This window comes from Lucilia cuprina, chromosome 5 (assembly GCF_022045245.1).
Source record: "Lucilia cuprina isolate Lc7/37 chromosome 5, ASM2204524v1, whole genome shotgun sequence".
Taxonomy (NCBI): domain Eukaryota; kingdom Metazoa; phylum Arthropoda; class Insecta; order Diptera; family Calliphoridae; genus Lucilia; species Lucilia cuprina.
The window spans coordinates 19,261,452-19,284,742 of record NC_060953.1 but is presented as its reverse complement, the minus strand read 5'-3'; the positions used below and the strand labels follow the sequence as shown (position 1 = coordinate 19,284,742).

The window sequence follows — 23,291 nt, the reverse complement described above, 5'->3', positions numbered from 1 at the left end:
CATTCACTTTGCACTACTGCAATATTTTTTGCTGGGAATGTTTGTTTCTCTCCATAATTAACTTTGAATTAAAAATAAACAAAAACGTATTTTTTTTTAACCCACAACAAACATTAGGAATATATCTTCCATAGAAGATATAAAACAAAATCGTTATTTTTTCTAACATTTTTTTAAATGTTATAATTGAAAAAATTCTGGAATAAACAAAAAAATATTCTCACTTTTCTTCTTAATAATACGAATTTGTATCATATTAGACATGAATGAAAATCGTTCAATACCTTTTGACAACAAATTAGATTTTGTATTAAAGACAATGAAACTCTTAAATTGATACAAAGTATTGTAATGCAATTACTTCAATTTTAACAGTATTATTGTAAGATGCTGTATATATGTATACAAATCATTCTATAAAATATTAACCTGATGTGATAGATTTAAATTTTAAACTTACCATAAATTTATATGCTTCATATTGTTATAAATAAAATAATTTTAATATAGAGGTAGGATAGATTTTTAACTATTTACACATGTATGTAGTTGGCTAATGAAATACAAAAGAATAATAGAATAATAAAAACTTAAAAAGCTTAAACTTAAACGACGTAACAATGAATACATCAATTTTAATTGTGTCTCTCTCGGTATCATAATTTCCTTTTATTAATCCCCTAACTCGGGAACTTTAAATATTTTGGCTGAATTATCTTCAGACACAGTTAGTAACAAACTTTCTTTGGGATCATAACAAAATGTATACACTTCGGCTAAATGTCCACTTAATGTAAATTTTCGTTGACCAGTACGAGCATCATAAGCAATAACATTGCCCTGCAATGTTGATACTAAAATAGTAAAATCGCTTATCCATTGAATTCTAAAAAAGAAAAATATAATAAATTAATTAATATCTTATGGGTACATACAAATGTATTTCGTTAGACTTACTTTGTAACACCATCATCGGCGTGTTCACACTCTGCACGTAGAGACAATTTGGAATGATCCCATATAGCAACTTGACCGTGTAGGGTACCACTGGCTGCCATTCGAAAATCTGCCGAAGGTGAAAATGCTAAACATTCGACGGCACCATTTGCTTCGACCATACCAACTGGACCATTGGGTGTACTAAAGATAATTTTACCTAAACAGAATGAAAAATATATTTTAAAGGAATATAATTATGCTTGCAAAAACAGGACAACTTTTAAAAGGGAAATATTCAAAAGGTACTTTTGATTAAGTATGTAGATTCGGAATTAGGTGAATACACATAAATAGGAACGTTTTGCTACTCTTTTGCTTTTCAAAATTTAATTTTTGAGTTTTCTATAATAATGAAATCAGAAACATGAAATTAAGTATGTAGAGTCACTATTAGATGAGAATCGGAAAAAGTGAAATTTTTGGTAATTTTTTGTTTTTAAAAGGTACTTTTTTAATTTTGCTAATATTGAACCTAGAAATATGAAATAAAAGGGATCTTTTGGGTACTTTTCCGTTTTTCAAAAAGTACTTTTGGAACCCGGATTAGATGAGAACAAATCAATGGTGATTGTTTGGAACTTTTTTGTCCTGCAAAAAGGTACTTTTTGAATTTTCTATAGTATTGAACCTAGACACATGAAATTAAGTATGTAGAGACGGAATTTGGTGAGAACCGGAAAAAAGTGACCTTTTTGGTGTTTTGTTGGTTTTTTTAAAAGTTCCTTTTTGAATGTTCTATAATTTTTAACCTAGAAATGTGAAATTGGGTATGTAAAGTCTGAATTAGATGAGAACCCATAAAAGGGATATTTTGGGCACTGTTTTCGTTTATTAAAAGGTAATCTTTTGAATATTCTACAATATTGAATCTAGAAACATGAATTTAAGCATGTTAATCCGAAGAAAGTGATGTAAAAGAGGACTTTATGGTACTGACTGTTTTTTTTAACTCAACATGGTGAAGGGTTAATAAGATTCGGCACAGCCGAATATAGAACTCTTACTTGTTTTGACTCACTTAGAGAAAAAAAACGAAAAAGAATTTAAATGTAAAAAGATCTCATTTTCGATACAAAAAGATTCCATTTCTTTTTTAATCCTGATGAATACTAATGGTCCACAGTTTCCTGTACACATAGATTTTGTCATGTGTGAAAATGACTGTTACACTGTGTAATACAAAAAAATGCAATAAAAATGTTATAAATATGCAAATATATGCAGAAACAAATCGATGACATTTTGTTGCAAATTTTTTGTTTTGATAAGAAAAAATGTTAAGTTGACTTTGACATTTAAGTTGACTTGGTCATTAGTATATTTAAAAGTGATTTATTTTTTATAAAATAGTATTTTTTGTTGGACGTTTAAGATATAACAAGACTGGCGTAACAAAAAAGTCAATCTGATATATTCTATATTCGGCTGTGCGAATCTTATATACCCTTCACCATGATGTGTTAAAAAACAGTCAGTGCTAAAACGTCCTCATGCTTAATTTCATGTTTCTAGATTCAATATTATAGAAAATTCAAAAAAATGCATAATTTCATGTTTAATATTATAAAAAAGTACCAAAAAGACCCCTTTTGGTACTTTTCTAGCCTAATCCGGACTCTACATACTTAATCTGGTATTGAATGGTATGAAAAGCCAATAATCGGTTTTCGATTTTTTCGATCAACAATTTTAGTTTCCATATTTAATCGGGCCCAATAATCGATTATTTTAACCGATTACGATCATATTTAGGATTTTTTGACCACTTTTTTGGTCAAAACTAAAAATGTGTCCTAAAATATATTTTTATGGTGTTCTGGATGGTGCTTAAAATTTAAGTGTAATGACAGAAAAATATGTCAATTTACATAGCCGTTATTTATGATTTTCACCATTGGATGCGACCTTACAAATAATATATAATATATTATATCAAAAATACCCATCAAAAAATAATTGATGTCATACTTTACAAACGACATCTTAATCACATCTAAAAATGCGATTAAATATTTTTTGTTTTATAAACCAAATATTTCCATATAAATGAAAACCCAGTTAAAAGTAATGAAAGAGATGTAGAAAAGTCACCACAAATAACATATTCGAAGTACATCAAACTTTGGTGAAAAACTACATAATGAAAATAACATAGGCATGTCATTGAACGATTTCGGTTTATTTTTGACATACGAATATCGGATTTTTATTGCATCTATGAATAAGATTAGATGTAGTTCATAGTTGTCAAAAATGAACAACATCCCTCCAATGACACGCTAATGTAAAATTCATAGAATTTCACCAAAATTGGAAGTATGTACTTCAAGTATGTTATATGTGGTGAAAATTCTACTTCTTTTTCCACACTTCTTTTGCTGGGTATATATGGACAATTTCGTGTCAATTGATCCCACTCAAAAAATCGAAACTCTGATATAATGTGAACCTACTAACATATCCCACCAAAAAGTTACATGACAAAGATGTTGTTTAATCAGAGGTGCAAGTAATGACCAAGTGGTTCGATTTATGTGAAAGAAACATGCATGATTTTAACTTTAGCGTGTCATTGGAGATCATGTTTTTATGCGACAATTCCGAATCGTATTAATGCAAATTCGATGATTCGAAAACGATGTTTCAAGCTATTTGTTTAGTATATATTTCTTAAGATATTTTAAATATTTTTAAGGAAAATATAATAAATATAAAAAATGTATATAAAATAATATTAATAATTAAAATTATGTCTAATGCTACATAAATCTCTTTCAATTAAGTAAAAAATCTGAATTTATTTTTGAAGTTTTCAAGACATTTTTAAACTATAGAATAGGTAGAATTTAGAATAAGTTGTATTGTCACTGTTATTAAGGGAGTCATGAAACTTAAATTCATTTTGCACCAATTGGGGATGCCAAGCGGGAATTCCCGATTCCCGAAAATCCCGGGATTTGAAAGTACCGAAAACCGGGATTTTTAAAAATGAAATCCCGGGGATTTTCGGGATTTTAAAATCCCGAAGTTTAAGTGTTTTCCGCTAAATTTATACATTACAAAATATTAAATAAGAGAGTTTTAATAGTTTTTGGCAGTCAACCTCTTAATAAGATGGCGAGATGATAATTCTCTTATTTGGGTAAGAGGACATGATATATTACTGGAAATAATATTGCTGATAGCTTGGCAAATGCTGGAACTACGATGGCTATACTTGATATAGACCAATTTTGTAGTGTTTCCCTAGCGGTCATTAAAAACCATATATCCGATATTCAACTCAAGACGGTTGGTCACATTAGTGGTGTATCCAGAAAGTACTGTATTAAAATAACTATTTTATTATTTTTAGTACTTTGAATTAATTTGATTTCCAAAAATTTCACAAAATACTTATGGAAAAGCTTTCTGTATTAGTAAACACATACTTTATGTATTCATATTCCCAATAAGCAAAAACCTTTGAAATGATGTAAATATGTACATATTTGAAAACCTATTCAAATTTCATACATAGCCTTTGAGAACAAATTTGAAAAATTTTGTTTTCAAATGGAAAATTATGGCCTTCTCAAACAAAAAGGCAGTTAGAAATCAAACGTATTTTTCAAATGTATTTCAAATTTAAAAAAAGGCTAGAGGTAAGCTTGAAACTAAAAAAATTTTCAAACGTATTTCAAGTATTCTTTATTATTATTTTCATACATATTTCAAACCCTAATTATAATGCTAACTATTGCAAAATTCATATATTTTTTTTACATCACCTGAAAATAAAACATTCATACATTTATTTTAGCATATTTTTCTTTTATATCTCCGATTATTTCTCCTATATTTAACGTTTTTCGCTCCCTTGCTGTAGAAAAAATGTTCTGTTTTTATTTTTCTAAAATAATTTATTTTTTGAAAGAAACTTTTCTAAGTTCAATTCAAACAAAACTTTGAAAATTTTATAAATATCACACATTATATTTTTTTAAACGTTTTTGGAAATTATCATGTTTATTTCAAAGGCTAAACTTTAAAATTTGAAAACAATTTGGAAAATACATTATTTAGTTAAGAAAATTTTCAAAAATATTCACAGGTTTGAATCGGTGTTTATTGGGTTGTAATATGAAATAGAAAATATTATTTTTGTCCGTAAATTATTAAGATTTTTTGAAAATTTATTTTTATTTTTCGGGATTTAGAAATCTCGGGATTCCCATATCGGGATTCCGGGTTTCATTTAAAAATCTCAAATCCCGCGATTGACTTCTATAGCACCAATGCACGGTGGTCGATTCCGGCTTAAAATGACTTCTTTCAATTATTTAATTCTGATAAATTTTTGATGGTAGATTATAGCTAACACTTTAAATCATACAATTTAAATGATATTTTGATTATTGCGTAACTTTGTGACTGTTTAAACATATGCAAAGTTGATAATATTTTTAAATTAGGTTTTTAAATTAGATTTTAGACACCTTTACATAAATGAAGGCTATCATTTTTCCTTAAAGTAGGCTTAGTAAGTGATCATTGCAAGTGGTTATTGCGATTTTGTGCGGTTTAATTTGTGGCCTAGTTTAAAAACTAAAAAAGCTATACAAATCCAAATTTTGAAAGACCATAGAAAATGAAAAGGGGCTGTAATAGGTTGGGTGAACATTGGACCTACTACTGTTATATTTCAGGAATAAGTATTATAAATTTCATCTACAACTCTAGTAACTAATGACTTCGTCTATTACAATGCTGAACTTTTCTATATATTTAAACTTCATAAAAATAGAAAACGGGACGACATATTATTAATAGTAAAAAACCAAACTTGTGCAAAATTTTAGCTATTTATTTAAAGAAATAAAGAAGTTATAGATTTTTGACCGGAATTTACCACCGAGCAATGCAAAATTTTTTTCCGGGATATCACTTAAAAATTTTATTGAAACTCAAATCGTGTTATTGTTACCCCACGAAATGCCCACATACAAAAATTTAAAAAATAATTACAAAATACTTTTTTTTTAAAATAGGTCAGCTTACGAATGGCTATCGCTAGACTCAAAATACCTATGTAATGTATATTGAAAATCGTTCTAAAACCCCTCTTAAAATTTACTTTTAAGAGAGTTTTAAGAGGAGTAACAACATGATTTCAGTTTTCATGTAATTTATTAGAGATATACACAGTATGTATGTTCACATTATGGCAGAACTATGCAATGCTTTACATAAAACTTGTTTGTGTAGAATTGTATCGCTAACCTATAGGTTGTTGTGCTTTTTTATAGAGACTGCCGACAAATGTGTACCGATTTTCATAATACAGTGTTTTCCCGGTTTAACGAAAGACATTAGGCCCATTCGTAAAAATTCGTTAAACCGAATAACAATTTGTCTATGATTTAATGATGAAAATATGGCAATGGATGGTATGAAGTTTATTTGTTTTAACCGTTTTAGTGCGTTCATATTAATTGTGACCATTTCTATGATTTTTTTCTTCAATGTGCAAAATATAAAAATATTTATCGTTAAAATTATTAACAAACCAAAATTAAACAAACATTTCAGGAAAGATTAATGGATTTTATTCCCATGTGTGAAATTCTAAATATTTTCGATAAATTTTGTTGACAAACAATTCCCCGGTAGGCTAGTTGGTAGTGTGCTAGAGATTTTGATCTGCTACACTACAACGGTAGTATGGTCATCGTCACCCTGCTCGGTAAATTAGGTTAAAATATAATTGTAATGGACAAACAAAAAAATCTATTTCCCTATGTATTTTGAAAATAATCACAATATTCCTTTTATTAAAGATTTATACGTTAAAAATGTACATCTTCTTTCAAAATTCATGTTTCCGAAAATTATTTTTTATAATATGTAAATTTAATATCTAATATAACCGTGGTGTACCAATTTAGTTTACTTCTTGTATATTTTACAACTAATCTTGTTTGTTTTTAACATAACATACCATTTTCATCACCAGATATGTACAGTGGATATTCCTAATCACAAGCCACTGTTTTAGTAGTTTTTTACCCAAAAATATTCTAAATAATCTCTTTTTATCTGCCATTTTTTACCCAAAAAATATTGTAAACAATATCTATTTATCTGCAATTTAAAGAAACTACCCCTATAAAAAAAAACTATCTTTGAAATGACATTTCATTTCGTTACGGGATTCTACGGAATTTCTGGTAATACACGTCCCAGGAATACCCGTTTAAAAAACTAATAACAACACAAAATATTTTACAACTAATCGTGTAGGTAGCCTTTTTATCATAACATACCATTTTCATCACCAGACATGTACAGTGGAGATTCCTTGTCGCAAGCCACTGTTGTCGATCCCTCTTGATGGACCATTGGATTGTGTTCATCAATTTCCATTACAACCGTTGCCGTTTTTATGTCCCATAACTTGACTGTGCCATTGTTGTACGAGGCATACAACTTTTTACCATCACCCGTAATTTCTCCCGACTCGCAACGTACCCCCTGGCCGGGTAGAATTTTACAATCGCCTGCCGGCAGGCGGAATACATAAATTTCACCATCCTCACTGCCAGCTATTAGTACATTAGCACCTTTATGCCAGCGCATCCAGGACATGTCGCCCATTGAGTATTCCCACACTTTGCGTAATGTAACACCAGCAACGCCGGCTCCTTCATTCTCGGTACTACCACTAGATTCTTGCAATTTGTGCAACAGAATCTCGCCTGCCATATCTCCGGTAGCCAAGTATGTGCCATCATGATTAAAATGTACCTCGGTTACCGTATCTTTGTGGTCGGTAATTTCTTGTATGACTTCACCAGTATTTCTGTTCCATACATATACTTTGTCATCTTCTCCACCGGTGGCGCATATATTATTTTGTGGGTTGAAAGCACAAGCAAATACTGGGGCGGAGTGTTGTTGAAATGTTAAAATGGAATCGTCCTGTACAGGTGATTTACGATTTTCACCCTCTTCATCGGAATCGTAAGCACCAGTTTGTAGACGAGACTCAAGTTCTTCTAATGTTATTTCCTCCATTTCCAAGTCATCGTCGTCCTCTGGTGGTGGTCCATCATTTTCATCATAGACTTCTTCAAAATCATCTTCAATATCAGCAGGTCTTGGTGGAGTATTGTCACGCATTTTATTAAATTTTTACAATTTTCCTTCAACTGAATTATTTCACTTTTCAATGAAATTTGTTTATACGCGCTATTCGTATACACTGACAGCTGTCAACACGTGTTTATTATTTTTGAGGTCAAAGTCGTTGGAAATGTTAACGCCGTCAACGACAGGGTTGTTCATAATAACGCAGTCACCACTCACTCTCACTCTCTCGACGTCATCGGAGTGCGCCCAAACAAAAAAAAATACAACAGAAAAGTTGGGTGAGTTTTTTTTGCATTTTATGCAGTTTTTTCAATAAACTGAATGAGAATTGTAAAAAAAAGTTTTTTGGAAAATATTAATCCTTTTCCAACACTGTTTTTGGGACAATTAATGCAACCGTTTTCCAACACTGTTTTTATATTCTTTTGACAGAAATTACAACTCTGCGTCTGCTAAGCAGCCTTGCCACATCGAGAATGATTTTTTAAGTTCTTTCAGACTTTAGTGCTTTTTTTAAATAGAAGAGAGTTGGTGGCAACGCTGTCAGTTAGTTAGTCGTCTTTGGCACAAAACAAAAAAATATTATTGCAAATTTATGGTGGGTGTTTTCTTTTAATTATTTAAATAAATTAAAAGTAAAAATATTAAAAAATAAGTGAAATAAGAACGCACGATTGCATGTTTTAAGGAAAAGAAAAAAATGTTAAATAACGCCACTATATTATATGACAAAAAAAGCAAGTGAAAAAATGTAGAAAAATCAAGTGCAAAAAAAAATGTAGACAAAAAAGTAAAAAAAATGCCTTCACAAGAAAAAAATATTGAATAGAGATGCGATGAGCAGGGCTGCCAGATAAATTTGTAGAAATATGGGCAATTCTTTCCCAAAAAAATCGGCATTTATCGGCACATACGTTTAAAAAATCGGCAATAAAGCGACAATTGAAAGAAAAACTATTTTGTACCAAAGAAACATAACACAAATAATAAAAAAAATCACAATATTGTTTTTACATACATGCATAACTAAGGGAATTTTCATTCAGAATACGTCTAATAAAAGAACTCCTTGTGAGGGTACACCGAAACTTTGGTTTACTGGAATAAAATCTATTAGAATTTGTATCACTTTTGCAGAAAAATGTATAATTATTTGTGGATTATACTATACATTTACCCTGTAAAAAATGTTCAAATTTTGGTTATGAGTGATGTAGTTATTTCATACATCACTTGACAGTGAGTGATCGTTTTCAACAATATTAATTAATTTTTACAATAGGATTTGTAACCAATTGTCTAGAGCGTACGTCTAATATGAAATTAGTTAATGGTTGGTTCTAATCCTAGTCAATATTAGAAGTTTTTTGAAAAAAATATTGTTTTTTAAATTTTTGTTAAAACCATTCCAAATTGCACGATCAAATAGAATAGACTAATAAACACAGAAAATTACTGCAAAGCCGATTTTAAATCCAGGAAAGTGGGGTTATCACATTTGTTATTGGTTATCGTCGAATAAAAATCGTATAGGTAAAGGCTGAGTACATTTTTATAATGGGAAATTTTCTCCAGATTTTTTAACTTTTCCACAAAAATGTGTAAATTTATTTTCGAAGCATAAAAATTTCTTAAAAATTTTTAAATTTTAGCACCCTTAGATTAGACTTTTAGATCCTATTCAGGATTTTCATACATAAATTGTGTTTCCTTTTCATAATCGATCCAATTGACATTGGTGATGGATTGTGTTTTACCGTACTGTAAATTTTCCTCTCCCAATAATTGTTTTAAAAGCTCCATGTAATTTTTGCTTATGTAAAGTTATAATAAATTCGTTAATTTGTTCGATTGAGTAAAAAATCTGCATTTTTGAAGCAAAAATCGGGAAATCGGGACTTTACTATTTTGAAGGTAAAATATCGGCAAAATGCCGATAAATCGGCAAATCTGGCAGGCCTGGTGATGAGACAAGAAGAGAAAAATCCAATTGGAATTGGCAAGTGAATCTTTCTTTGTACGCATACAAAGAGTGAATTTGCAATAATTTTGTGTATGGAAATATTTTTCACAAATTGTCACTCACTCGCCATCACCTCATCTTTCAGGTTGCTATGAGAGAGTAGTTGCTGCGAATTAGCAGATTTTGCTGCGCCCTCACACAAACACGTGTATTTCTTATGGTAGCTAAGCTGCTGCGTATCCCTAGGCCCACTTTGACTTGACGCAGCACATATAAAAAAATGGTTTTGCTGTACACAGCGAGACGAAATTTCTGTGCACAGCAGGATGCTCTCTTTTGTCTTTTTGAGAGTATTTATTTTTTTTAATAAATAACAAGTTAGAATCAGCGTTGTCAACTTTAAAATTTCAAAAAGCTCCAAATTTAAGAACGCGTATTTCTCGTAAAAATAGCACTAAGATAATATATTTTTCAGTTTTTAGAGAAAAAATTGTTTTATATGTACTATAAAAAATTTTAATTTGTTCTTAATTCAGTCATGTGAACGATTGTGGTAAAATTGACATAAATTAAAAAGGCAATGGTCGTCAATAAGTGGTTAATAAAATTAAGCAAGTACAGTTAGTTTTTTATTAAAGCATCTGTGACTAACGGAAATTAAAATAAATTTGTGTATCGACAATTATTAGTTGTGCACCTGCTGCATCGGCTTTTTTTAATGGTGGTGGATAGACGTTGTTTCCAAAAAATACTATACAAATGGAAACAATACATAATTTTAAGCCCTTTTTTGTGTGGTCAGTCAGTCAATTTTGTATCAATTTATTTATTATTAATAAGGTTGGGAGAGAGAGGTCAATATCATATTCTCTCAATAAAAATACTCATAAGGTGATGCCAACAATCAATAATAATATGGTTCAATGTGCGTTAAAAAAGCGCTATAAATTATTTACAGATAGTCTTTAGTAAGGTTCTATAGTTGAAACGAAAAGTCGACAATTCGACTTTTTTTCATTTAATAAAAAGTCGACTTTTAGACTTTTCGACTATATGTATTTTATAAATAGTCGACTTTTCGACTTTTTCCGACAAAAAGTCGGATTGTTTGATTATTCTAAAGTCTTTGCATTTTATGGAAAGACTTTTAGTATTTTATAAATAGTCGACTTTTCCAACTTTTTCTGTCCGACTTTTTTTCGAGTTTTTCCGACTTTTTTAGAGTTTTTGACTTTTTTCACTTTTTAAAATTTTAGACTATTTTTGACTTTTTTCTACTATTTTCGAGTTTTCGACTTTTTTCACTATTTTCGAGTTTTTGATTTTTTGATTATTTTCGACTATTCTTCGATTATTTATTTACTTTTTTGGATTTTTCCGACTTTTTTCCACTTTTTTAAAATTAAGTAAAGTTTTAGATCCACTTAACATTTTTGAAAAACAAATAACTATTTTTTAGTAATTTGCAAATTTTGTTAAAAACACCAAATTTTCCAGTAGTCGGCACCAGTGTTCCTAAGTACGGCAAAAAATGTTCCTATAGTCGGCAGTAGATTTTTTGTTTGGAAAAAAGGCATATTTATATAGAAAAAAGTGTTAAATACACAATTTTCAAAGAAAATGGTTAATTAAATTTTTTCCATAGAAATATCTGTAATAATATCGTTTTTTCTGTAGAAAAATATGTTATAAACATAATTATAATTGTAATAATTATACATATTAACATTTTTTTCTACAGAAATTGAGTTATACAAGCAATTTTCTATACAAAATTATAATTTTTGTTGGAGAAAAAAGTAATTTTTTATAGGGAAAAGTCTTATATGTACTGTTTTTTTAAGAAAATCTTGTATAAAAATATGCAATTTCCTAAAGGAAAAAAATTAAACATAAGTTTCGTAGAGGATATTATAATAAGAAAACTTTTCTATAGAGAAATTGTCATATTAGAAATTTACTATAGAAAAAAACTGTTATATTCATGTTTTTTGTAGAAAAACAGTTGAGAACAATCTTTGTTAGAAAAATTTCAATATGCAAAAGTTTTAATTGAAAAAACTGTTATACACATATTTTTTGTATAGAAAATTATATTCTGTATAGAAAATGTTAATCTTCTATAGAAAAAGCTATTACTGAAGTAATTTTCTATATAAAGAATTGGGTATACACAAACTTTTTAAAAGAAAAACTGTTATACACATAATTTTTTGTATCAAAAATTGTTTTACCTAAAATTTTCTATAGAAGAAATTGTATACACATAATTCCCTATAGAAAAAAATTTTGTACATTCAATCTTCTATAGAGGAAATTGTAATACACATAAATTTTTATAGAAAAAAGTGTTATACATAAATTTTCTTTACAAAAATAACTCGTATACATATAATTTTTGAAGAGAAAATTGTTATATACAAATTTTTCAAAATAATATACCCAATTTTCTATAGAGAAATTTTAAAGTGCCGACTATAGAATACGTATGTTCGAACTTAATAACCAGCAGTCGGCACCTCGATGCCGATGTATTTTTAAATAACTTTTTCACTTTAAAATGAATATATCAACTGTTTTCTTTCATTAAAACCAATTTTTGTCAAATAAATCATTTTATTTAATATTAATATTTAATTGTTTAAGGTGGCACTAAAACTAATCTTTTTTAAGAAAACTGACAGTACTGAAAAAGCTGAAAAGGTGTTACTAAATAATGTCAAATGGAGACGAAATTATTCATCCTACTCAAATTTACACATTTCATGGAGCAAAAACACAATATTTTCTATTAAATATAGATGGAACCTTAATAAATTTGCACTGTTTCTCGTATTTATTTACAATTTTATTTTAAAAATGCCGACTACTGGGTCATGCCGACATTAGGTGCATTTACCGTATATTTTGTATAGAAAATTATAATCTGTAGAGATATTGTTAATCTTCTATAGAAAAAGCTATAATAGAAAGTCGACACATATTTTTTTGTATAGAAAATTACAATCTGTAATCTTCTTGAGAAAAATCAAGTTATTTTCTATATAATTACGTCAAATATAATATTATCACTCTAAATATTGGCACAAATATGTTTTATATAAAACGTACCTTATATGACCCTAGCCCCATACAAAAAATGTCTTAAACGTCTAAAATTGACTTGTAACCATTTGTATCGCAATGAAACTCAACTGACTAACTGTTATATAAAGATATATACAATTAAGGTAAAATTCAACATAAAAGTTTCTTTATGAAAAATAAAAATTCTAAAAATATACTCATAGTGTAGGGTATTATATGGAAGGACTTTCCTACTTGTTTTAATGTAATATCATCAAATTTCGATTTAACAACAAAATACAAGGTTCTATGAAATACAATTCTACATAGTTTTATTTTATTTTTAACACCACGATAGTGCGGAAGGTATTTTGAGTTTGTGCTGCTAATTGTAACGTCCAAAATATTGTCCTTAAAGTATCGGTTTAATAGTAATTTCTGAATCTCTCCATCTGTGTGTCCATATAAAAAAATAACTTGATAAATGTTCATGTTCTTACATCTTTCTCACGCATCTTTTCTCGCGAGCGAGTTTAATTCGAGCGAATTAAATATGTCATTTTCCCACGAAAAATCGCGATTAATTCTAAAATGATTCTATGCTTTTTTAATGTTTGCAATAAGTTAAACAGATAGTTCCTAAAAACCTTGTTTATGTAGTTCCCAGCAAAAAATAATTGATGTCATATTTTTCAAACGACATCTTAATCACATCTAAAAATGCGATTACATATTTTTCGCTTTTATAAACCAAATATTTCCTTACAAATGAAAACCCAGTTAAAAGTGAGGAAAGAGATGTAGAAAAGTCACTACAAATAACATAATCGAAGTACATTAAACTTTACTGAAAAACCAATGAAATTAACAAGCATGTCATTGAACGAATTCGGTTTATTTTTGACATCCAAATATCGGATTGTATAAATGAATAAGATTAGATGTAGTTCATAGTTGTCAAAAATGAACAACATCTCTCCAATGACACGCTAATGTAAAATTCATAGGTTTTTCACCAAAATTGGAAGTACTTCAAGTATGTTATTTGTGGTGAAAATTCTACTTCTTTTTCCTCACCTTTCTTGTTGGGTTACTATATAGGCATTTTTATGCGAGTTATGTATGTTAAAGTCGTATGCTCATGTGATCTTTATATGAAGAGAAATATTATATTTTATTAAATTATTCAAATAAAAACTTTTATTCGTTCGAATAATCGAATAACTTTTCAAATTTAGTCGACTACTTAAATAAAAAAATGTTGTAAGTTTTTATTAGAATAATTTTTAACACGGATAATTGATAACCCTACTAAATATGATCCAGTTTTAACAAATTTAATATACTAGCTATATACAATGTGCTATACTAGCCTAAAAGCCTCAGAAATGCCTCTAGGCTAGCAAAATCAAAAAATTTTAAGAATTGGATAAATTTTTTTTGGAAAATGCTTTTCTCTGACAACCATATTTAGTGGATGGATTGGATAATAATTACACATAATAAATATGAAAACGTTAATTTATATAATAGTATAATATAATAAAATTTAAAAAATCGTTTAAAATCTGGGTTAAGGTATTTTCAAATAAAATCAGACTACATGACTAAAATTATCAGACTACAAATCTAAATATTAATACTTGTCAAAAAATCATGTAGTATAATACAATTTCGTAGTCTAAATACAATTTGATTGATTATAATAAAAAAATACTGCTGATTCTTATGACATAAAATATTTTATTTTTTTTTGCAATATCTTTCCAAATTTTGCAAATAAAAAAAATCGGAAAAATTGTCCTAAAATATGAGATGTTTTTCAATGCATTGCAATATGAACTAGTTTAATATCTCAGTCGATTTGGAAAATATAGTCATTTGAAGTAGTTTTCTCGTATATTTTTATATCGAATATACGTGAATATATGTAAATTTATTTTTGAGGTTATGAAATCTGTATTTAGGTCGTAAAATTGTATATCCTTAAAATATTTTAATGCGCACCGGATTTTGCCATAATTAGAGTTTATAAACCGGTTAACCGAAAAACCGGTTTTTATTGCATATTTCGGTTTATTATTAACCGGTTTTTAGAAAACATCGATTTCCGGTTATGTCTTGGTTAACTGGTTTCAAAAAATTTACATTTTAGTACAAAAATTTAAGTTCTTTTGACAAAAAATCACATTTTTAAAAATTTTGTATACAAAATTTTAAATATTATTCTCCGTACGTGTTAAACAAATACTCAAAACTTCGGTAAATTTGAAAGTTCGGCCGAACCCGAACTTTGTTCGGTTTTCAAAGTTCGGTAACACTGAACTTTTTTCTTAAATGAAAGACGCATTTATGATTAAGAAGCAATAAATTTATAACATTTAAAGCTAAAATATGAACATCCGAAAGATTTTTTGAAAAGGGTCTTTAATTAGCAATTGGGCCAATTATCAATTAATTCCGAATCCCAGAGAGTGATAAATTTCTAATAACAAACTATTTTTATGAAATGCATATATCTTAATACCTTTATTTTTGGTTTTTAAACGTTTCACCAATGATATAATTATCTGTAAGAGCACGCAGAGAAAAATATGGCTGTGGTTAAAATTATGAATGTAGTATAAACATATTATCGTTATTGTAACAATTTTAAAATAGCATATTATGATTAAATACCGTTAAAATATTGTATCATGATATTTTTGTATTTATCATAATATTGTTATACATTATCATATTATGATCCAAGGTGATCAAAATTTCGTTTTAAATGTGTATCAAAATCAAAATAAATTTTATCGAATCAGTAAAATTACAGTTTCTAAAAAAATGTATACATAATATAAATATAATATACTTACAATACGTAACACAATTCGCAAATTTTAATTTGCCAATTTATATGAAATTTTGAATCATATAAAATTTAAGTATAATTTCATAAAAATACTAGCATTTTAAGCCTGTTATGAATGTTAGTCATTTTCTAAAGCGAACCTTATATGGAGGCAATGTCGAAATGTAAACCGATTATGATTATTTTGAATACCAATCAATCTGCAACAATAGTTTAGGTCCTATTTAAGAGACTGGCTGACTGATATGTCTAGAATAAGGACCTAGAAAATTTCAATTTTACAAATGAGATCAAAGATTTATAGTCGAAACTAGATAATTCAAATTAAATGTTTCACTTTTCTTAGCTTTTTAATCACTTTCTGGTTAACTGTTTTTCAAATGAGCCGAAAAAATGAACAGTTAAAAAGGCGTTTTGTCCCTATGAAATCGGAAATTTATTGTACAGCCAGGAGGTATAACTTCTGTAAACAAATTTTCAACATTTTTAAAACTTTTTGATTATGTAAAAATATGATAAACATTTTATAAAATTTCGCCGAACACCGAACATTGGCCGAACCTCACTTTTTACCGAACTGCGAACCCGTACCCGAACGTTCGGTCGGACACTACTAACTAATCAATTGCAGCTTCAGATCTGTATAAGATTGCTTATGATATATCTATTACTGTACAAACCGGTTTTCTAGGCATGGCTAATTTTCGGTTTACCGACAAACTGGTTTCTTCCAAAATCATTGTTAAAGTCTTTCGAGGTAGACCTATATAATATTTAATATAAAAAATAATTAATAGTACTATCAATATTGAATTTAATCCATTTTAGAATTTTCTTTCATCGTCGAGAAAATACTTCATTAACAAGAAATTTATATAAATTCAGTTATGATTTGTTGATTACAAATAATACAATTCTAGAACTTAAATAATTAAAATCTATTTTAAAAATAATTTTAAGTCAAACCTTTTTTTGCTACTTATAATATTAATAGAAAAGTGCTACTATATGTAGAAGCAATAGTTAAATGTGAACGTACCTATAAGATATTGTTTTCTTTTTGTGTATTTTTTAAAAAAAGAAATATTTAAATAAATAGTAATAAATTTATTTTCTTGATTTTAGCGGCTTTTTAATTTTTAAATTTGACATCTCTGAGCGTTATTTAATTTACTCTCTTTGCACACAGTTTTGTGCTCTCTTTAAGCATTTTTTTACAATGACAAACAACTTGGCCAATAATACAGACAGGCAAGTTAGTGGCCATAATACAACGAAAAACGACCACTAACTATATTTCCAATTTGATTCAATTCACACTCAAGTGCCTTATACCAATCGTGAGTGACGCATAGATACGGACAAAGCAAGGTGCGGACAAACACGTTAATATAATAGAAACAAATATGTAATAAAACAAAAAAAAAAAAGAACTCAATAAAAAATAAATACAATATTTAAAAGCAAATAAAAAAAGTATATTTGTAGAACGTCAAACCAACCAACTAAGTTCATTGTCACTCACGTTCATTAATTACAACAAGAAAATTTTTAAAATTAAAAAGAAAAATCCAAAAAATATAAAGAAAAGTGTGTTTTTAAGAAGATTTTGTTGTTAGTGTTTTGAGTGCGTTCGCTGTTGCCCTTGGTCGTGATATAAAAAAAAGTATTGATCATTTTTGTGTTGTAAAAAAATCCATTTATCTAAATAGAAATGTAATTCCAATTTGAAAAAAAAAAACAACAGAATAGAAAATAGAATAAAAATATTTCATAGACAAACTCGAGGTTGCTGCCTGATAAATATTGGAATACATTCATACAGACCAGCCCGCTGCTGTTAACTTGTTTGTTTCTTGTTTTGTTTAGTGCTTTGGCTATTTTGGCTACAATATATTCATACGTAATTTTGTTTTGTATTTTAATTTTTTAAGCAAAGTGATGTGCTACATGCTAAATAATAAATAAATTTATCGAGAAACCTTGAAAATAAATAAGTTTTTGTTTTCTTAATTGTAAAACTGAAAACGAATTTGACGAATGCTGCAATTTATAGTGAATTAAATTGTAATGCAATATTTAATTTAAAAATTCATTGACCCCATTTATTGAATATTTTTGTTTTTAACGCTTGTGTTTGTTTTATATATGGATTTCAGCTTTTCCTGTTTCAATGGTTTATAACATACATACCAATGAAGACGGTATATGCAACACAACTGATTCATAATCCTTTACGATGTTGCATGAATATTAATATTTGTTATAAACCAACAAAAAGAACAAAATATCATTAAGCCATAAGACTACCTTCAAGCACGATACGAACATATACATATTTTGAAAAAGAAAAAAAAAAAACAAAAAATCCCTTACTCCTTAAGCTATCTAATTAATTTAATACATACAAACAACATCAACAAAAAAGCAGAAAACAAAATTTAATAAAAGTGTGAATATGAATAGAAAGTAACCTGAGGAAACGAACGAAACCTGTAGAGAACAAAGAGTGATAAACACATATAACAAAAATAAAAACAAACGCACAAACGGAATTTCAGTTTAAAAGCCAAACCCTTCTTGTTGTTTTAAATTTGTGACACCTTAAAAATTCACACGTCTCCGCTTACATACTACATACATCACAAATATTATACTGCTGAAATAGAAAACTGAAACATTAATAATTTATAATTATGACATCATATGCCACATTAAGAGATAATGCCAACTCAACTGAAGATGGCTTAACACCAACATCAACACCACTGACACCACCAACTCTGGAATTGGCATCTTCCGCAAATAATTTAGCAAACAATGTCTGTATGAAGAAAATGAATACACCAACGACACCAGGCTATGATCCGGATTCATTTTCCGAAAGTGAACGTGAAAAAATGGACTCAACTCCAGAGAATATTAAAAAAATCGATGATGTCATTGATGAAGAGGGTCATCTTCGTCGAGAAAATACTAAAACTACTACCGTCCAGCAAGAACATCATTATAATATTAATAATACACCGCCATGTTTGTCACCCCGTTCAGAGCAAGCTGCAAGTTTTGGTTTAGCTGCTGCGGTTGATGACTCAAATGCTAAGTTTTGTCTTGCCAAACCACTTTGCAATATTCCAAAAGGTAAAAATAATAATAAGTTGTTGTTTTTTTTATTATTGTTGTTTCTTTATAATTTATCACAAAGCATTTTAACATATTGCCAATTTGTAGAGGTTTTGTCTTATTTTTTTCCCCGATCGTTTATTTTAAATGTTAATTACTTATGCATGCCACATAGTCATACTCCGCTTTGTCTCTTTTCTGTTTTAGATTTTATATAAAAGTTATTTTTATTTATTTTTTTACTTTTATTTGCATTTACTAAACAGTTGTGTGTGAGTTTTAAGCAGAGCGCTTGAAACAAGTTTAAACAATCAATCTATCTAATATATATTTTTCAAAGCTTCTGTTTAGTTTTTTTTTTTTAAATCTTAATTTATAATATTAGATATGATTAAGGGGACATTAAGATCTGGTTTGGTTTTATAAGTTTTGTTCAGTTTGGTTTAACTCGGTTGAGTGTTAAAAATATCTCAAAAACCTTTTTCTAGAACGTATTAAGTTTTATGAAAATAACCAATGGATGGTTATATATGTTATCGTTACATGATTACCTAGAGAGAACAGACAGTTTTAAAGTCCGGTAAACATTCCATTATTGTTAGTCTATTAAATTTTTTATTTTAAAATAAATCCAATACATTGAGGCCAATTTCGTCAATCTCCAGTAATCGTTTAATCCGTAGATTCTCTGGCAGTTAGGGACTTTAAGAAAATAGCACGTTTTTTTCTGTTATTTAAGGCAATATAACAATTGAACCCGGTATGAAATTCTGAGACTGCTTCAGATTTTTAATAATGAAAAATATGAATTATTTTTAATATGCTATAAATTTGTACATAATTGTTTAGAAGCATACATTTAATTTACTTTAATTTGTTCCTATTACTTAATATGGTTCAACCAACCAAATAACTGACGTACAAAATACGTTGTTATTACTAATTCTACTGAAGGAGTTTTACTATATGTATGTGCATAAATGTGCCTACAGAAATATACATCTTTGTATGTATGCATGTTGAGAAATGTCACTGATTATTATATTACTTTAGACGACAGCATACATTGTCGGTCAAAAAATATTTAAGAAAATAACGTTCTACCTTGAGAAAACTCAGTTTGTTAAAAAAAATTAATTAATTAAAATGATAAACTTATGTGCTGTTTTTAGATACCGAACGAGTAGTTTGAGTACAAATTTTACTTGTATTTTGTTATTGTAACAAAAACAAAATACAAGTAAAATTTTAACTCAGACTACTCACATGTCATATGGAAACAACACATTAATGAAATAAAACAAATGTAAACATGAAAAGTACCATGACTGAAGTACTCATTCATAACATTCGCTATAATAGTAAATTTAATTTAATTTAATTTAATTTTGTGTACATACTTGATCATTTAATTTGCATTCGTTTACTTTAAAAAAAAACTTGAAACGACATAGAAAAAGGTTGTTGAACAGATCGATGATTGATATTTTATATTGGGGAATTAATTGGTTATAAAAATATGAAATAAGTGAGACTTCAATCTATACTTTGTTTTATAAAATAGCAAAAAAGTAACATGTTTTTATCTTAAAGTTGAATTTTTTTAATTTAAGAAAAAATATAAAATAAAGAAATTTTACAATTACAAACAAGATTATTTTAACATTCGCACTGTCGAGACTATACGAGTGTGCGTTTTGATATATTTATTATAAATAATTTTCGTCAAAACAAAATAGACATGTATACTCTTTATGATTAAAAATACTTACTACATGTGAGAAATAAAACAAATCAACTTGACTAAGTTTACGAGTCTACGTATCTGATAAGGTGTAATCGGTAAATACTTTTTTTAAAGTGAGTTTGTGAAAAAATTGTAAAAAATGCCGTTGTAAGAACGATTGTTTATCATTATATTGAACACAGAAACATAAAATTTTTATTAAATAATGATCTATTAGAGGTATTTTATGGTACTTTTTCAAATATTACTTTCAAAATTTTCTATAATGTGGAAGCTAAATGAATGAAACTAAAAATACAAGCTTCTTACTGAATGCGAATTTAATCACTTGATATTGAACATATAAAACTGAAATATTAAAAAAACGTTTAATAAATTTTAATTTTCTATAAAAGTAAACAAAATTTTGAATGTATTTAATTTAAGTTAGGGTAGCGAAGCACCCAGGGTATGCTAGTAATATATTAAACTGTTTAGAGTTATATTCGGTTTTATTAGAATAGCTGAAAGGGGAATGTAAATATATAATTTACATCATATCTGCTTTTCAAGGAAAAAGTTGGTAGAACAATCTTATATAGCTATTCAATTATTCGGGTTTTTGTATTATTCGGTTTATTCGACAAATAATTATTTGAGGTTTTACGTTAGCCGGTTAATAATCGGATAATTAAAAATTATTCGGTTATTCGAATAAAAGGAAACTAAATGTTATTATTGATTTTAACAATAATTTTTTTCATATACCCTCTAACAACTTTGAAAAAAGCATTCACACATGGAAAAGTTGATAAGCATGTGAAAATAGATTCCACTTATATGTATAAAGAATTGCGTACTCCGATTTTGATGTCCTTATAAAAGGATTTCAAAGCTGGGACTCACTTAGAGAAAAAAAAAAAACGAAAAAGAAATTAAATTTAAAAAGCTTTCATTGCGACTCAAAAACTTTAAACTACTTTTTTGTGACAAATTTTCTTTAAGATTTCTAATTCTTTCTTGAAGATCTTGACGATTTGAAATAAATTATATTATTTCGAAGCAGAGGAACTCAACTTCATTTGTAATTAATACCAACTTTTTAATATATAATTTGGAATTCCATCTTTTGAAATTGGATGTCTTAAACGTTCTTTTACAGGAGCATAAGAGCTGATTGTGAAAAACTAAGTATACAGAGTAAATACTAATGGTCCACAGTTTCCTGTACGCATAGATTTTTTTATGTTTGAAAATAACTTTTGCACGGTTTATAAAAGAAATATTATTTTCACTTCTTTCACTTCAATTCTTTGTTTAATTTTTTATCAAATACTAGAAATTATTCCTGTTTATGTGAAATGCTTTTCTTTCTAAAGACATTACTGTTTTTAAGATTTTCATTAAACACTAGTTCAACTATAACTGTTGCTGAAAACTTATTAGAAATACTTAAGAACACAACAATGTTCCCAAAAAACTGGTTGTAAAAATAAAAGCAACATAATTATTTCCATGATTTCTTTTCAAAAATCATAAAACAAATTTTCTTTATTATAGAAAATTGATTAAGAAATTAAGAAAAGAAGAAAATTTATTATAAAAATATTAAATTTTCTAGAAAATACGTAGTAATTTTACTGCTAAATAGTGAGTTTTTCTTAATCGGTTATTTTATAGAAATTATTCGGTTTATTCGTTATTTGAAATTTGACAATTTTCATTTATTCGAACGATTAATCATCAAAAATTAATCGATTAACCGAACGACGATTAATCGTTTGAATACTCTAGTTAGTATATACTCTGGTTCAAACAATTGCCAAATCGTCTCAAGTACAGGCCGAGGATACATTTGACATCACCTGTTCATAGTCCCCGCTAGAATTATTGGTAGCACTTCTTTTCCCCGGGATATTGCAATAACATTTAAATACATAATATCGTAAGCTTGGCTAATTAGCTGATAGCCATTGCATACATTGTTTTAAATTCAAAAAACTTTTATTCAATGTGATTCCAACGACAATTTTCAAACATACTACATATACATATGAGTTTATGATTGTAATGTTAGTTATGAATATTTGCTTATTTGTTTATAGTTGAAAATAATGTTTGGTATGTTATGCTTTTCATTAAGTTAGTTTCATTTTGTTTTTGACCAAGTGTGACCCAATTTATTTGGCAAATAAAAGGTAAAAATATTTTGTTTTCATTGTGACAGTGACAGGAAGTGGAAATAATATACATACATATTTATTTACAAATTAGTATGTACAAGATATTTTTTGCCATGTACATGTAGGTTAATTGCTATTTCTATTTAGTATTTGTATTTGTTACTTTTCATGAAATAAAAAATTGTTTTCATAATTAGTTGTTTCGATATGTCATCATTTAATTACAATAAATACCAGTTG

At 27.9% G+C, this 23,291-nt stretch overlaps 2 protein-coding genes across 8 annotated transcripts in view; one reads left to right on the top strand and one right to left on the bottom strand.

The window, feature by feature from the left end:
- Positions 1 to 507: 507 nt before the first annotated feature.
- LOC111684081 (angio-associated migratory cell protein) lies at positions 508 to 8,373 on the bottom strand. The gene is made up of 3 exons (XM_023446200.2): positions 7,305 to 8,373; positions 958 to 1,156; positions 508 to 886 (listed from the first exon to the last, which is right to left on the bottom strand). The coding sequence occupies exons 1-3, from the start codon at positions 8,158 to 8,160 to the stop codon at positions 673 to 675; spliced, it is 1,269 nt and encodes a 422-aa protein (XP_023301968.2). The 5' UTR covers positions 8,161 to 8,373; the 3' UTR covers positions 508 to 672.
- A 274-nt stretch (positions 8,374 to 8,647) lies between these two features.
- Positions 8,648 to 23,291, top strand: part of LOC111684082 — a 30,582-nt gene continuing 15,938 nt past the window's right edge. Inside the window, exons 1-2 of one of the 7 annotated variants that reach the window (XM_046953039.1) lie at positions 8,648 to 8,728; positions 18,179 to 19,160. In XM_046953039.1, coding sequence (XP_046808995.1) covers positions 18,716 to 19,160 — 445 coding nt within the window. In that variant the 5' untranslated portion in view covers positions 8,648 to 8,728; positions 18,179 to 18,715. Of the gene's footprint in view, positions 8,729 to 17,227; positions 19,161 to 23,291 lie in introns of those variants that run through there. The other 6 variants (XM_046953037.1, XM_046953038.1, XM_046953036.1 and 3 more) reach the window with 6 other exon arrangements.

Bases quoted from the DNA above. Each gene is read 5' to 3' on its own strand.
- LOC111684081 (XM_023446200.2), bottom strand. From the start codon at position 8,160: ATGCGTGACAATACTCCACCAAGACCTGCTGATATTGAAGATGATTTT. The intron at 1,157-7,304 runs GTATGTTATGAT...CATTCTGTTTAG, and splicing joins CATGTCTGGTGATGAAAATG to GTAAAATTATCTTTAGTACA. The intron at 887-957 runs GTAAGTCTAACG...TTTCTTTTTTAG, and splicing joins GCCGATGATGGTGTTACAAA to AATTCAATGGATAAGCGATT.